The sequence below is a fragment of the Anastrepha ludens genome, chromosome 4 (genome assembly GCF_028408465.1).
Source record: "Anastrepha ludens isolate Willacy chromosome 4, idAnaLude1.1, whole genome shotgun sequence".
NCBI lineage: Eukaryota > Metazoa > Arthropoda > Insecta > Diptera > Tephritidae > Anastrepha > Anastrepha ludens.
In genome coordinates this window covers 64,903,825-64,922,191 of record NC_071500.1, presented here as the reverse complement: position 1 = coordinate 64,922,191, position 18,367 = coordinate 64,903,825, and the positions used below count along the sequence as shown (strand labels likewise).

The 18,367-nt window shown below is 36.0% G+C and overlaps 1 protein-coding gene across 1 annotated transcript; it reads right to left on the bottom strand.

Moving 5' to 3' along the window:
- Window positions 1-11,729: 11,729 nt before the first annotated feature.
- Window positions 11,730-13,019, bottom strand: LOC128861582 (elongation of very long chain fatty acids protein F-like). The gene is made up of 3 exons (XM_054099823.1): window positions 12,849-13,019; window positions 12,575-12,759; window positions 11,730-12,472 (listed from the first exon to the last, which is right to left on the bottom strand). The coding sequence occupies exons 1-3, from the start codon at window positions 12,907-12,909 to the stop codon at window positions 11,882-11,884; spliced, it is 837 nt and encodes a 278-aa protein (XP_053955798.1). The 5' UTR covers window positions 12,910-13,019; the 3' UTR covers window positions 11,730-11,881.
- Window positions 13,020-18,367: the final 5,348 nt, after the last annotated feature.

Here is an 18,367-nt window from a genome sequence, read left to right as displayed (position 1 = left end):
AGCGAATTTATCCGCAAAGCATTTAGAATTTACATATCCCCACAAATAAAAGTCCAAAGCTGTGGATCTCGAAGGCGAATCAACTGAAGATGATAGATAAATTGCTCACTGAAGCGACGATGCAGTAAATCCATTGCTTTACGGGCTGAATGGCAAGTAGCGCAGTTTTATTGGAACCAAATGCTGTGAAGATCATGGGCTTCAATTTGCGGCATAAAAAAGTCGTTTATCATGGCGCAATAGCGTTCGCCATTCACTATTACATTGGCGCCAGCTTTGTCTTGGAAGAAACATTAACCTCCTCCAGCCAATAGGCGGTCCCCACAGGTTGTTTTTAATGGGGTTTTCAATTTATGTTCGGGTTGCTCTTCAGTCCAAATACGGCAATTTCGCTTATTAACGTAGCCATTAAGCCAAAAATGGGCATCATCGCTGAACACCATAAGTTGGCCTGAGGCGCGGTGAACACTTTTCACAGATCGTCGATTTTCATAATACAGTTGTACGATTTTTAAGTGTTGTTAAGACGGAAGCCTTTCCAGGATTAAATGCCAATGAATACTAAATTAAACTATGTATTCTGTGGGACAGTAGTCACGCGTGATCTGTCAAGAAAGCCCTATTGGAAAAAGTACCTCCAATCTGGTTACCCTTTACTTGATTATAAATACATAGACATACATATGTATGCAAAATTACTTTTGAACAAGATGGTTAAGATCGATATTCGTTAGGTTTGATACCTTAAATTTTAAAGAAAAAGTGAATCCTGTGCCTGGGCTACGACTTTTTATACCATCTAGGCCAGAGTTGGACACTTCACAGGAATGCGAGTTGTATATAACCATATACAAACATATCCACTACCAGTAATGAAATAACTACATACATACATACATGTCTACTTATCTAATTACATGCACACTTACAAGAGGTAAAAGTGCTTACAAATTTGCATAATTGAATATAAGGAAGGAATTAAGTGCAGCTAATGCGGATTGACAACTAGACTTAATTCTCATAATTCAAGCAGATTAGGGGAATTTTCGATGGCAACATTGCCGAGAGTTAATACAGGGTGGGCCAAATAAGACCTACTACTATTACGCAGAAGGTCCATAGTTTGACTAACAGTATGCGCAGTTGCTCCATCTTGTTCAAATCACAAATTAGGATACTGCTCCGCCATTGACCCCAAAAAATTTTCAATCAATGTTCTGTAAGAAGCTCCTGAAATCGATTCCGGCGTTTCATCCTCATTTTCGAAGAAATATGGACCGATAACTCTAGTGGTTGGTGTGTTGTCCTTAGATTTTCAGAGCCCCACAATCTACAGTTTTGTTTGTTGACATAACCATTTAAATAAAAATGCGCTTCATCTGACATATACTGATATTTACGCTGCGTTAAAACAATTGATCGTTGAAAAGAATAGAAAAACTCGATAATTTTAACGCGTTGTGTTGTACTGTAGGGTTCCATAATAAATTTCCAACAATTCAATTATAACCTACAAAAAGAGGGAAAAAAATGTCAAAAAATAAAAAAGTTATTTGTGCTTAACATTAGTAGGTCTTATTTGGCCCACCCTGTATCCATTGTGAATTAAAAATAATGAAACTTTTAAAGAACGAGACTGGATGCAATGCTAGTTTGCAGTAAAACGTTCAAAATTACTTACATTAATTGTTTTGATATTTTCATTTAAGATTTTTTTAACCCATCTTCGGCCGCTACAAGAATTTGACATAATATTTCCATTTCCTTTTTAGTCAGTGCTTATAAAACCATAATCAAGAAAAATTAAAAAAAAAAAAAATTCTGACCATCGGTGTTTTAGATATGGACTGGTCGAAAAATCGACCGCTGGCCAAAAACCGTCAAATATACAATATTAAAAAAAAAAATACAACATTTATGAAAAAAATTTAACACACGAAGTCAATTTATTTCATTTTATTTCAAATACAAACATTTTTTTGTTGTTTTATTGATAGAAAAGTCAGGAATATTGCATTTTTTGCAAGTAAAAATAGTATGTTTCTTGCAAAATTATACCGCCAAAATTTGTTTTCAATGCTTCTCATGACGGTGTGTACCCTTTCATTGATCCGAAGAAGGTTCGATGGGCCTTCATCTCCATGTTCGTTTTCATACTCGTCCTCGTCCTTGTCGTAATTCAATAATTCTGTTGTGACTTTGGAACGAAAAGCAATTTGTGACAGTGGTTTTATATTTTCAATTTTTGCCATCATGCAACGAAGTTTCCATGCATTGACCATTGCGTTACCAAGAGCATTTGTCCATATTGGCCGCCACCATTTTTTTCCTCTCATACATATTCTATAATTTGCCACCGCATTATCATGGAGATCCACACCACCCATTATACTCTTGAATAACTTTTGGCTGCGGGATAGTGATAGTTTGTTTTTTTCTTCCGACAATATCTTTTAGTGCTAATAATTGGATTGACTGTGGAGTTATTAGTTATAACATTGACTACAGCATTATCATTTCACCGAACAGTAAATATTTCTTGAAATAGTTGGTCAAATGTTCCGCGTATTTCTTTTTTTAAATTTCTCAAAGGAGAATCGCCCATTCTATTTTCGCGTATAGTACCAGTTGCAAAAAATCGACGTTCGTTCAGAAGGCACATTAGATGGTATGAAGAGAAAAAAAAATATCAAAGAAAATGATGTGGCACTCAGACTGTTTGTGCGCCTAGACCAATAGTTTTGTCGTGAGGGGTTGCTGCTCCCCCGTACAATGAACTAGAAAATAAGTACCCACTTTCAGAGCACAAGCACCATGTTTTAAACCCAAACCGGATTGGCTTTCCCTTGATAAACATTTTGCAGGAGTGGCATCCAAAGTATGGAATCATCTGTTCGTCTATAGAGAGATTATGGCTAAAGACTCCAAACTGCATAAACTTTTTGTTGAGAGCGTCAGTAATAGGACGAACCTTCGCAAAACGGTCTGCTGCGTTTAAATTCGTGTTGTCAGTGAGATAGAAAAACTGCTTAATTTTTTTAAACCAAATACGACTCATAGCCTGCTTCACAATTGGAACTCCTATGTCCGGTCGAACAGACCAGTAGTGGTCAATGTGTGGCAAAGTATGGTACCCCGATAGGTACAACATTCCAATAAACCTACGTATTTCGATTGGCGTGATGTTAATTGGAGCATTGTGTTGGTTTGCATATTCATTTGTGAAAGTGGTAATATTTGTGATAATATTATTATCAAAAAACAATGTAAAGAGATCATAGGGGGATTTTGAGCCTACAAAATAATGCAATTATATATACGTATACAAAAAGGTCCTTGTGTATTGAAAATCTCTGGGTTTTCGCCATATGGCACGGACAAAATCCGATTTACTCAAGCGAAAAACTCTAGATCTAAAAATCTTAGCGGAATGCCAACATTCCACCGCTGCATCCCTTTTAGGATAGTTCCGCCCTAGTTCGATATTAGACGAATGAGAACTAGTTCGATTTGTAGGAATTTTCTAATAGTCCCGTACCATCCAATATAGGACAGGTTCGATTTTGGAAGTAAGGCACTAGTGCTGAACTAGAATTTTGGTTCACTAGTAGTGATTTTCCCTGCAGGGGTAGTACCTTTCCTGTACCACAAAGACAATCACTTCCATGTCTTTCAATAAGAAAAAAATATTGCTAGATTTTGTTCTATCCTACATGACAGCTCCTGGCCAGCGCACAGTGCGGCCGATTCCCAAAAAGCTGGCCAAAAGTCGAAAAAAAAAATTTCTAGATAGAGTTTTTTTGTCTCTGGGTTGGCTACAGTAATGCCTTGAGTAGTGAAAACCGTTCATAGCAACGTCCTGTACCCTAACTGTCCTCTGTATTTTCAGTCGCAGCGTGGCCTTCGTTTGAGCATCGTATTACTGTCGATGAATAGTGAAAGTTGTACACATTTGAAAAATTTTGTAATGGAGTAAATTGAACAAAACCAAATGGAATCATCTTCGGAAGGTTAGTAAAATACGAGAAATCTTTAGTACATATCAATACCTCGACACAAAATTTTTAGCTGCAGCAATACGTAGATACATTTTTTGCAATTTTTTTTATAAAATTTGAGTTTCCAAACTGTATAGTAATACAACGCCGTCATATGCTGCTTTGAAACCTATTAAAGGTTACTCAAAAAAGTAATGGTTACTGAATAAAACAAGATTCAGCTGCTACCACTTGCTAATCAGCGACCCCGAAAACATATAAATTTACATGCATCGTGATTATGTTCTTGAATATACGCTATTTCACGTGAGTGGGTTGCCAATAGGGGTGGAAGGGGGTGGATTTTAAAAATTTTAAGATCAAATTCGTAATCAGTGACCCCGAAAACATATAAATTTACATGCATCTTGATTATGTTCTTGAATATACGCTATTTCACGTGAGGGGGTGGCCAATAGGGGTGGAAGAGGGTGGATTTTCAAAATTTTAAGATCAAATTCGTAATCAGCGACCCCGACAACCCCCGAGTAAGAAATTTTGAATCAATTACTTAATTTTTTGAGTTTTGGCCAGCTTTTCGGGAATCGGCCGCACTGTGCAGCGGTCGATTTCTTGACTACTAAAGTTTACGTCCATGAAACAGTAAGAATTATTGCAATATCGATATGTTACTTTTTTGATTCTCTTAATTTCATCTTTCTCTTCACAATAAATTAGTAACAATTATTTGTTTTTCTGTTTTTCATTATTTTTTCATCTGCACAAAAAACATGTAAAAATAGTGATAATTTCATTCTTTTACAAAATTTTTCCCTGAACCTTTTTTTCTTAAAAAGTTATGCTCTGGAAATTAACTAAATTCCAAATTTAAAACTTGTGAAAACTAATCAATAAATTTACATTTAGTTTCTGAGATATTGGAGTCCGAAGTTGGTGGTCGAAAAATCGACCAGCTGCCGAAAATGGGTTAAATAAATGATTAGTTTTTAATCAGTTGTTCACTAAACCGCGCAATACCGTCTTTCACACTACAATTTTAATCAGAATTAACTGCACTGGTAATTCCGATTAACGCCGCCATCGGGCTAAGCTATAAGCTCCGAGTACATACATATATGCATATATCTTGTAATATAAAGGGTCGCTCAAGAGACGCGCGTGGAAGTTGTTTTAGAATACAATATGTACAAATTTAGTTTCTTTCAAGTTTCACTATTTTTATTCAAAATACGGCTCTTACCAATTACATATGTGTGAAAAATTACATCATTTAAGTGTCCACCATCGACAGGTAAAATCCGCCAAACAGTGGATTCATGAGTGCCTAATTGTTGAGAAGGTTGCTCAGCAATACTTTGCGCTGCAGCAGCAATGCTCTCAACAGAGCGCTCAGTTTTTGGTCTGCTTATCGTTTTTCTATCCTTGACAGAACCAGTTTCTTAAAATTTTTTCACTAACCTTTGAATCGTCGATTCATTCGCACGATTATTTCTACTAAAAAATTCACGAATTTTGCGATATGTCTACTTGTATAAACTTGGATAATGTCAAATCTGACATAAAAGAAAAGTAGCGGTTGGAAATTATTCACTTTTGAACGATTATTATCATAAAGATGAAGTCCAAAATAAACAAGACTGAGATAAAATATAAACGACAGGAGCTTCGAGTTTATTTACTCAAAATAGTCCACCCTGGCTTCGATACACGCTTTTCGAAATAGCGTTTCAGGTCATTGACCGGAATGTCCTTCAGGATGTCCGTACAAGACATTTGGACGTAAAACGTTTTCTTTTCAGCATCAAATCTAATTTTCCGAATATGAAGTAGTCACAGTGATCCATATCCAACGAATACGGCGAGTGATGATTAAAATGCGTTTTCTAGTCGAAAAATCAATTTGACGAATGCGATGCAATAAACGCTTCAAAACGCCAAGATTGCATTGACGGTTTGGCCCGTTGGCACGAGCTCCTTGTAGACAATGCCCTTGGAATCGTACAAAAATAGCATTGACTTGATTTTTGACTTATTCAAACGCGATTTTTTTGATGGTGTCTTGTCTGGGGCCTTTATTCGGCACTTTCACGCTTACGGTTTATATTGGAAACCCCAAGTTTCATCACCAGTTACAATGTCACAAAGGAAGTTCTCGTCTTTTCTCGCCTCTTTAATGAGGTCTTTCGAATATTGAATTCTGAGAAATTTTAGGTCTTTAGTTAGCTTGTGCGGAATGAAGCGTGAAATGTAAAATGCGATAAATTGATGTTTCGGATATACTCAACTCCGATTCCATGAATTTCAACGAATATTTCGGTTAATTTTTGATAAATTTACGAATAATTTCGATGGAGTTTTCGGTGATTACTGATTTTGGGCGGCCCGTACGCTCATTGTCACTTATGCCCTCACAACCATCTCTGAAACGTGTAAGCCACTCATGAACTCTGGCACGATATAGACTACCATCGCCATAAACTTTGTTCATCAATTCAAATGTTTTAGTAAACGTTTTACCGATTTCAAAACAAAAGTTGATATCAGCTCTTTGTTATGACACATTTTTGTACCTATGACACAAACATACTTTAGACGCAATAACTTCGCTTCCGCTGAACTGAATGTCACCAAGCCTTCAAGCTTCGCACTAACTCATTAAAAAGATGGTGTTATCAATAACAACATCAAGATGCACACCACAAATGGGAGTAGGATCTCGGCCAAACACCGAATAACATCCTGTAAGCGCAAATTGTATTTAAAGGGTTTTCCAATAAGAGGTGTTATTCCCGTAAAAGATCAATGGTTTCGTTGCTTGTGTGGCACGTAGTACCGTCTTGTTGAAAATAAAGGTTGTCCATATCAATACCATCCAATTCCGGCCATAAAAATCGTTAATCATCTCTCGATAGCGCAATCCATTCACCGTAAGTGTTGCTTCAGTTTAATTTTCGAAAAAGTAAGGTCCAATGACTCCGCTGGACCATAAACCGCACCAAACAGTCACACGTTGAGGATAGAGAGGCTTTTCAACAATAAATTTTGGATTTTCTGAGCCCAAGTTCCGACATTTTTCAATTTCAAAAAGTGACATACCGAAATAGTGGGCTATTCAAAATAACACCTGTTATTGGAAAACCCTTTGCATACATACGTATGTGGCAACACCACTCACTCTTAAATTTAATGTTAGATTAAATGCAACTATGCGCGATTTTCGTACTTGATATTTTACTTTCTTATTCGTACTCAGAACAAACGTAGAAAGATAAAAAATTGGAAATAAAATTGAATTCAAGCCGTCCCATTTTGTGATTGGACGTCAATGAGCTAACACATTTTTATTAATAGCTCTCTCTGTATATACGTATATATAATATACATACTATGTATATATATAGATTGGTATATATAGGAAGTTGTTGTAGCAGTACAATTTAAATTAGTTTGATGCCGGAATGATTTCCGAATTTTTTTCAAAAGTCTCCTGATTGCCAATGACTGTGGCGTTTTAACTTTGACTTTTAGAGTCAAGAATTTATCACATTTTTCCAAAGGTTTTTAATGTACTAAATCGAATCTGACTTCTGAATAGCCACCACGTTTCCAATAAAAGAAATAACAGAGACACTTTTTTTTTATAAAGATTTTTTACATATGAGAGTGGATTTAGAAGGTAAGGAGGTGCATTTTGAGGAATTTTAACGCAATGAAACAAAAAATTTCTTATGATTTTTATCCTCTTGAATGGTGCGATAACCGCTTAAGCGATTTTAACAAAGCGCACCAGCCGTTTTTTTGGCGTACTAACCGGTACAATTTGGACACATCAAGTGAAGCCAATACGTTCTTCATTTAATTTTAATTACATTTTTTTAAAAGATGACATGTGCAAGAACTCCTTTCAAAGAGTTCATTACTTAGAGTCTACATATTAAATCTTTGTGGTAGATCAGTAGGCATAAAAGTTTCAAGTCTGTGTTGTTGGTTTGGTGTGATAGGTTTGATGCCCGAAGATTTGGATGGTTAGCAACGCGGTGTTTTATATATTATGCTGATACTGCCAATTTCTTAATGTATCTACTGATAGCACTCCAAGATCGCAATGAATTACAATATATTGGCACACATGCGCAACAGTTTTGACTGGAATCTCTGTATGATGTCAAGATTTGATTTTGAAGCTGAACTCCAGATTTGCACTCCACATTGCATATAAAATTGTCTTATATATAACCAGTTTATTGTCCAGCGAAAGCTCTGATTTTTGATCAAGTAGCCAATAAAAGGAACGCGTTTTCTTCCAAACTGCTTCCGAATTTGTTCAGCCATGGGCTAAGGCTGCCAAGGTTGTGCTGAAGTTGATTAGAATCAGTGGAAGCGTGACTATTTCTAGCCATTACTATAGTGCCATTTGCATATATGTACATTCAAAACTTATGCTATCCAAAATTATGCTAAAGGCTTGGAATACATTAAAGAAGGAAGTATGCTGGAGTCTCCGGGGATTGGCCGGATTGTTAGTGGAACATATCCCAAGTCTGTGCAAATGACTACGCAATTTGCAGTGACCTGTGAGAATTCCCGTGTGCTTGAACTTCCTTTGCCTGCCGTAGCCTCATAGTTTGTTGCCAACTCACGTCTATTAGCCTTACTCACTCACTTTTAAGCTTCTCTTACATGCTGTGTTGTGCCATAGCAAGGAAAGGCTCGGGTCCTATTAATAGCGAGGCCGCAGCCCCTCTAGCCAATGCATGCGATACTTCGTTCCCCGTTATACTCTTGTGTCCTGGGACCCATAATAATATTAAATAAAATATGCGATATTTTTTTGGTATGCCATAAGCGAACTCTTGGCATATTTTTAGAATATGCTTCTAAAACTTATTTTGAGAAATTAACTAAACAAAATTTTATTTTAATAGGAATTTCTTTGAACTATTGAAACTAGGCAAACCATAACTTGCCGATTGGCAAATAGAAAAAATCTATAAATAAATTCAGAAAAAATATTTCAATTCAATACATATGTACATATGTACATCATCGAAAAAGAATTTTGATTTTCAAAATTGATTTTCAAAAGAGGATTTTCTGTACTTATTTTTATTGAAGTGAAACTTCTTAGGCGTCGATGGACGAGCGAGAATGGAGAGTAAAATTTCAAGGCCATGCAACGTTTTGGGCATTTTCATTCCGCGAGAGAGAAAAAAGATATAACATAGAGGAAAAGGAGAGAGAGAGCTATAACTTATCTTAGATAAATTTTAGGCTATTTTTCCTGAGTTTTTCCTTGTGGTTGCTAATTTCTAGTGAGAAATAACACTGCCTACTTTTTGGCGCTTGTTTGTTGGTGCAAACCTGTAGGAATTATATTTTTGGTGCCTACTTTTCGGCGTTATATTTCCTTGGTGCCTACTGTTTGGGGCGTTTTTTGGTCCCAATTTTTTGGCGTTTTTTTTGGTGCCTACTTTTTGGCGCTTATTTCCGTTTCCTGGCTAGTGCTTGTGCGTACTATAAAGTGCTATCCATTCCGGCGTCGGATTTATTGGTATTGCCCAGAGGTAATTTGTGCCGTTGCTCCGGTCCTGGAATCGCTGCGTTTGTGCGGGTGATAAACGCTCGGAGTAGTGCGCGTTTGTCATGGTTTGTGTTCGACGTTTACCTACACCGGTCGACCCTTCTCTGTTTTTTGTAAATTTTCTCTATTTGTATCCTCTGCAAATGTTGTGAATTTATTTAGATATATATTCTTTCTCTCTCTCTCTCTCATTCTCTCTCGGGTCTCATCTTTCTTTGTCTGCCTTGAAAGTTTCACTTCTGTTATGTGTACTACGCTACATGCACTTTTTTGCATTGAACTATTAATATTGAACTATCTTTTGTATCGCACCAAAACCATACATATCAAACTCTTCTTTAAATTGCTCGATAAGGAATTCTTTCTGCTTCTTTAATTTTGTTAACATCTTTAGACTAACGTTAACATCTCAAAGGTTGAATGCAACATCTAGAATTACCGCATACATCCATCCTCTATCATAAATATCTTGAACCCTGAAGTAATTGCATGTTTACATTCAAATTTTTTTTAAAATAATAGTTTGCATTAAAAAATATTTGAATATCAGTATTCCTTATGACTATTTTGAATTTCACACTTTAATTAATTTTTGTTGGCACGGAATATAGGATTTTCAAAGGAAAATTGCTTTTGGGTGCAAGCGGCAAACAAATTATTTCAAAAAAACGGGTTTATGGAAGTTGACTTTTTTAACTTTGCTGAAAGGCGACGAACTCTACTGTTTATTAAAGGAATAAAAATACATATTTAGTTTTGCATAGTTTTTACTAAACTTCAGTGCTTTTAAGTTTTCTAAAAAATAAATTGTTTTCTTTTTACGCAACCTGAGATATCAGCTTATGAAACCTTTACAAAAACTTTAAATTATAAGTTTTAGATTTCGTAGTGAATTTTTAAACTAGAACCTATGTTTTACTGATATACAGGGTGTTCGGTGGAAGAATTCGAAATTAAAGGCTAAATTAAAAAATAATTCTTCTTCTTCTTAATTGGCGCGATAACCGCTTGCGCGATTTTGGTCGAATTTAACAAAGCTCTAATCGTTTCTATCTCGTGCTAACCGGCGCCAGTTGGACACAGCAAGTGAAGCCAAGTTCTTCTCCGCCTGATCTTTCCAACGCAGAGGAGATCTTCCTCTTCCTCTGCTACCAGTTAGTACCGTATCAAATACTCTTAGAGTCGGAGCGTTGTATCTATTCGGACGACATGACCCAGTCAATGAAGTCGCTGGATCTTTATTCGTTGCGCTATGTAATGTCGTCGTAAAGCTCATACAGCTGATTGTTTCAGTGCCTGCGATATTCGCAATGGCTAATGTGCAAAGATTAAAAAATTCCTGGAATTTTGGTTCTGTACGCCATGCCACTCGCTGGAGAAGTGATATCGGGATGTCATTAACCTGGCGATCTTTTCTTTTAGTACAGAGATGGTCGCTCAGCTTATTTCATAGCATTTACTTCTAAGGTACCATACAGAAAAAAGTCTATAGGGGTAAGATCAGGCGGGACAGTTTATTAGGGACGATATTACGCAGCATCGCCATAGTCACCCTGGCCGAGTGTGGCGTGGCACCATCTGCATATGTGGAACCCTGTGTGTATACAAAAGGATGCTTTCTCAGTGTTGGTATAAAATAATTCTTCAGTATTCCCCAATAGGAGTGGCCGGAGTCTCTTAAAATGGCTTGGCTTGCGGACGACAAGTTTTAAGTAGCGCAAAAAATGATTGTTGTGTTGCAACGTGTCAGCGTTGAAAAAAGCAAAAAAAAAAAAAAAACATTGTTACAAATCAACGCAATTTTTGAGTAACTTCAAAATAGTAATTTTTTATGCTAAAAACAATGGGATATAAAACTGCATACACGAAATTTTTCTAAAAATTCTGCTAAAATGTGTGAAATTGTAATGAAAATTTGCTGAACTTTTTTATAAGTTGTACAAAGTCTAAACTTGGCTTGTATGGTTTTTATAAAGGCATGCACAATGTATTTTTAAAAAATAATACTAAAATTAATTAAGAAACAAATAAATTGTCAAAACTTGTCGATAAGTCCTGGCGCTATAGTTGTTTCACTCAGTGTATGTTATACTTAGTACTGTCAGCTGCTAAGATGCTAAGGTAAAGTGCATATATGAAAAAAAAAATAATAATTTTGAACCAGTTCCTTGGTTATTTATTTATTTTCCTGTGTATAGTGTATATTTTTTCGAACACCATTTGAGAACTTATCGTACATATACATACAACAATATTAGAGAATTGCAACTAGCGCGTATGAGCTATTACGTTTGAAATCACTTTATAAGCCTTTGTCACTACTTTTATTTGCCCCTTTCGATTTTCCACTTTGGTCCAAATAACTCTTCTTGTAAAAACTACCAAATAGGTAGATCATCATTATGGCTTGTATCACCGAGAATACACAAAAGATTTTCGGAACACTACAATCGGTATCGATTATCAGCGGCCACAGATTATGTATTAAGGCCAAAACGAATTGTATAATTTGTATTTGTGTAATGTACTTCTTCCACCATAGTGAGTTTTTCATATGCGGTCTTGTGGCACTCACAAAGTAATATCCATACATTATTATATGCACTATGGCATTCATGGTACCAGTGATGGCGGCATGCCCACCTGAGCCAATATTTTTTGCATAAATTATCGAAATGCTGGTCATCATTATGTGATGGTAAACATGAAGGAAAGTCACTTGTTTGTAGCTTTTACGTAGTACAAAGATTATTGTGTCGAAAAGGTCGAGAAACTTATTGAATACGTAAGAATATCCGGCTAACACCTCCAACGACTTGAGCGGATGATCCCAAGGCAGCACAGTCATACAACCAATGGGTACGACTTTTTTATAGAGGAACAAATACACAGCCTTAAATGATCAAATTAAAATTGTGTTTGAGTGGCAAATTTCAATATCAAATTTTCGTACTCGATGTATTTTAGTTTTATGTTGCAATCAATGAAGTCTTACCAAAGTCGCCATGAATGAGTTGAAAAGAATCTGTATTACATTGTAATACCAAAGCACTGCCGTTAACTTATAGGGCTCCCGATTCTTCATAAACCATGGCCCTATTCTGAAGACAAAAGTCACGTACGCAATTTCGAGTAGTAGAAATGGCAAAAGTGCCCCATGGAAAGGTAGATAATCATAGCCTTTGTGATGAATTGAAAAAAATGTTCTTGTATTCATACAATCTCAATATTTCGAAAGTATAAATAAAATGTGCAACTGCATTTCTTACCTTCTCTAAGGGTGCTTGGACTTGTAAGAAAGTCGTAGATGTATCCCAAGGTATCCAACATTTTGTTTTCGCTTGTATTCGTACAATGCTTGTTGAGCTTTTGTCGCAGACTATAGTGCTTCACTATTCCATTCGAAACAGTAGCTGAGTGGTGCGTGCCTGCCTATTGCTTGTGTCTACTTGTAATTTGGTACACATTTTTATTCGCTGTTTTTTAATGAAGTTCAAAGTTGCAGAAGCCTCAGAATATTTAATTCTAAAGCAGCTGTTAATATAATTTCTGCTATTTATGCAAGCAATAGTTCGATTACATATTCTGAATTACACTTTATATTCTTATTTACGTAATTAATACATTACATACGAGCCCAATACTAACAGAAGAACATTCTCAATTAGTTGTAATACATCTACAAAATGGGATAATTGTTTCTGAGGATGCCTGTTTGCTATTTATGAAAATTACTAATAATATAATTACCAGTCTAAAAAACTCTTTTTTAACGAGGTATCAATTGTTAAAAAATATTCAAAATGTTGGTACATCTTACAAAATAAACAGGAAAGTTTAAATCAAAAATTTAAAAAACAAGTCTTGGGCCAACTACGAGCCTGAAAAGTCCTTGCAAAGACAGAGAGATGTCGTACCGCAGCTGTCTTCTTCACAAAAATTTTGCGACCATGTAAATGTAATTTGAATCGGAGAGGGTTGTAAAAACTTCAAAAATAGCTACAAAAATAAACACTGTGCGATGATTTTTATGTAATGAAAGGCGGTGCATAAATTGTGTCTCTCTTCGAAAATATGTTAAAGCGTTATGAAATAGCGAGAATTACATAAATAAATCAACATTTCAATGTATATATTAAAACAAAATTATTTTATGATTTTAATGTAACAAATTGCACTTATAAATATAAAAAATCCTTACGAAATAGTGATGCGTTAAAAAAGTAAAAAAAAATTAAATAAATTTACTCTAAACAAGTAAAGTAGGCTAAAATCGTTGTTCGCCTCTACAGTTCGTCGCGATGCCCTCCCTCTTCTTTCCTCCCGACCGAATGCATCAATATCCCTGTTTGCCAACAATTTAGTGATTGTGACTCTTACTTATCTTATTACTTACTCAATGGATGAAGTCAATAACCATTACTCTTTTATATAATCAACCCAAAGCTTTTCATTTTGGATACTCAAGTCTTACTTCCGCTGATATAATTAAGGCTATTAAGTATTTAATTATCGCTGGCGTAGCTGAAAGAGTTGGTAAGTGACTACCATACGGAAGTGCATAGGTTCGAATCTCCGTGCATGAAAAACCAAAATGATGAAATATTGTTTTTTTAGTACCGGTCGCCTATCGGTAGGCAATGGCAAAACCGCGAGCGTATTTCTGCCATGAAAAAGTTTCTCATAAAAAAATATCTGCCGTTCGGAGTCTGCTTGAAATTGTAGGTCCCTCCATTTGTACAAAAACATTAAGACGCACCCCACAAATAGCAGCATGAGCTCCCCCAAACAGGGTGTAAGCGCCAATTATAGGTATATATAAGTATATACAAGGGGGACTCAATAAGTATTCGTGTTAGAAATGAAAACACCATTTTGTTTTATTTTTCAACATAGTCCCCTTTTCAAAACATACACTTCTCTCAACGCTCCGGCCAATTTTTTAACCCCTCCAAAGAATAGGATCTGTCGAATTCTCCAAAATATGCCTCTGGCTTCCACGTTTGAACTAAATTTTTACCCCACGAGCCATTTCTTCATGTTAGGGAACGTCTCAGGGAGCCAGATTGGGTGAATACTAGGGGTGCGGCAGCAATTCATAAAGCAATTCATGCAGTTTAGTGGCAACTCCGGATTAATTTGCTGGTGCGTTATCACCTTCTTTTTCGTCAAATGCGGCCGTATCTCCTTCAATTTTGTGTGAAATCGGTCCTATAACTCACTGTAGTATTGTCGCTGTGACTGTATCGATCGTTCTTTCCTTTTCTAAAAAATCCATGAGGATGACGCCATTCGCATCCCAAAAAATCGTCACCATGACCTTTCCGGCCAAAGGGACTGCCTTCGCCTTCATTGGAGCAGATTCACCGAGAGAAATCGATTTTGTGTAATGTGTATTGATGAATCCAGGTTTCATTAACGGGGACAGCTCGACGCAAAAATTCCTTCGGATCTCGCTTAAATTGCTTCAAACACAGCATCCGCTTATTTTTTGAATGATTTCCTCAGTAACCGAGCGTCCTCGTCGTTCCTCATCAATACCGGATGTTCACTCATGTTTAAATTCGTTGAACCAATATCTATATTAACTGTAGTTATTTTTTTCCCCCTTTATTAACAATTTGACCAGGATTTACATACATCGCTTAATGACCATTGCCAAAGCGATAAAAATTAAAATAAACGAAATAATATACAATTAAATAATATTCAATACAAGTTTTACTCTACATAATTACAATTGTACAACAATTTAATCCCTTTGCACAGTTATTATTTTCTAGCGTTCTCTTTATGCGGCTTTCATTGTAGTCATAGATGGCGAAATCTCCCCATAGGCAGCACCCAACTTTGATTTATCTCCTCGCATTTTTTCCATACAAAAACAAAAAGCGAATTACCGAACGATACTGGTCTTTTTCTATCTTAACGAAAATCACGAAACACGTCTTACTCGAATAGCTGCCAAATCCAAACTAACCTATCAATCAGTCTGATATTTGTTTTGCCGTCGTTTGATAGATGGCAGCACACGATGCTAACAACAACTTCCCTCAGAAACCTCCTCTGTCATCAAACATGGGTACTTATTGGACCGCCCTCTTATATTAGTATTGTGCCATTCTTCTTAAGAAACATGAATAAGTGTTATCCTCTAAAGTTCTCCGAAAGGGCTAATATCGTTCGTTTGACGGCATCTTCGGTTCTATTCTTCAGAAGATAGATGAAATTGGATATCTATGTGTTATATTTGATTCGTATTTTTCGTTTAATAATCACATCAACTTTATCATATTTAAATCATATGCTACTCTAAGTTTTATGCGTCCCATAGCCTTATAGGTACATTCACTACTGTACGCATATTTCGTTTGTCCCACTTATTTAAAGACCTCATCGCAAATTTGCCATTGATAGAACCGAGAGTATTTAAAAGATGTTCCTTAAATATGTCTGTAGTTTTCTTAAATTGTCTTATCCCATCCCTACTAAATCCCATATCTTTTTAATTAACTTAAAGTCCCTTCAAAGCAGAAGGACTATACTTTCTCTGTTTGTGTTTGGCATGTTAAATGCGACATTGATTTCCCCTAATTACTGTTTGCTATTCGGTTTCTTATTTCAACGAGGACTCTTCGTTCTTATTATTCTTATTATTCTTTTTATATCAAGAGCTTCAGGACAATCTTTGCAAGGTTTTAAAATTTAAATACTCGAGTGTAATAAATACTCGAATAAAGGCGTAATAGGTTATCAACACGATGTAGTTGCATTTTGATTTGCATTTGTTTGATAGGCTTACTGTGTGCCTAAGCATATACTCGTACACCCTTGAACTCAGCAATTATTTTTTACCTTTTCTGCTATTACCTTTTGAACGGTCGGCATGGTATCACTCTCTATTTAGTATACTTCTGTCCCTTGGGGCTAATATGATTCTTATACCATGGGAGAGCGTTAAGTCATAGAATTCTATATGAATCCAATTGTGCCAGAAAATGGGAAAAATCGGTGAATCGAGATGGAAATTATTAACAACAGTTTCTGCAGCAATTACTGTGTATTTCAATTACCCTAATGTCCTTTAATTTAAGAGCTAGTAATGTGGACGAAATATGGAAAAATCAGAAGACACAATTCGGCATTACGACATACAGTCGTACAAATTTTAAATCTAGCGCGAAGAAAGTGCCAATTTCAGCATTTGCTGAATGTGGAGGTCCGAAATTCTAGTATGAAATTAAATTAGCTATGGCAAAACATTAATTGAAAAGTAGGCGCGACTATTTCAGCTGTGCTAAAAATTAGAAAACAGTTTTTAAAATGCTATCCGAATTCTTTGAGTGTTGCGAAAAAGGAAATTTTGATTCATAGTAAGTGGCAATAGATTAAAAGGTTTGGCCATCGGTAGCAAAATTGTTAGAGTAACTTCGGTTGCCACGCCGCGTTCGCAGGAGAAACTCCTCAAAGCAAATTTAAAATAGTGAATTCTGAGGGGAACAATACAAACTATGTCATAATACTATATAGTAAGTGTTATCACGTGACGTTACCCAAGTCCATGAATCTCCTTTTCTGACCTTTTTTTTTAATGATGATATATCTTGGTGATATACATCTGTCTACTTGAGAAATGTCAAAGATGACATAAGAAAGGTACCGTCTGGGAATTATACACTTCCCACATCTTGGCGTCACTTTTGAAAGGATCTAACATTTATCTTAGATCTATGTGTCTTAATTCATTCTTTTATGAAAACATTCTGCTTTACTATTTATATCTACATTTAAAACATTATATGTATTATATTTTGTATATATAAACGCATGAGCTGGAAAGTCCCGGGCCTAATAAAGAAAACACGAGTTTCTTTGTTCAAAATTGGCTTTATTCATCAACGTAATTTCTATCGAGAACAACGTAATGTTCCCTGCGCCGCTCTAACATTTCAATACCACTTTTATGGAACGATTTATTTTTTGCTTTAAAATAGGCCTCAGTTTCACCGATAACTTCTTCATTCGAGCGAAATTTCTTACCGGCGAGTATGTTTTTAGGTCTGCGAGCAGCGAGTAGTCGCTGGGAGCCAAATCTGGCGAATACGGGAGATGTTGGAGCAATTCGAAGGTTAATTCATGTAGTTCTGCCATGTTTTTGAATAATTTGTGACACGGTGCGTTGTCTTCAAAGTGAGCAAATGAAGCATCCACTTTGGACAGAGCTTTCTTATAGTCAAATGCTCAGGCAATATACAGCCAAGACGTTATTTTGACATCTTTACGATGTCAGTTAGTTTACACAACTTCACTTTTCGATCATTCAGTACGATTTTGAAGATTTTTTTGAAGTTTTTGGTGTTACCGCCTCATTTGGACGTTCACTGCGTTGTGCATCTTCGGTGTCTATACGACCACGTTAGAAGTCAGCAAGCCAATGTTTTTTTGTTGGAGCAATGGAGCGGAGTCCCCATAACACTTTTCATACCATTGCTTTGCTTGAACAGTAATTTTCCCATCAAGAAGCAGCGTAAAATTAAAACACGAAATTCTTTTTGATCCATTGTTAATAGTACAAAAGTAGTATAATAACTTCACTCTTTAATTTTTAGGACAATAACTCACGAACTAATGAATAGAATATTATGAAATTTTAACAGTACATTAACGTTAGTACTAACTGAAAAAGAGGTGAATGCAATAAAACTAGTGCCATCTGTATAGAAGACCCGGACTTTTCAGCCCATTTGTTACGTAGGCCATTCATAAAGAAGTAGTTGACTAGACAACA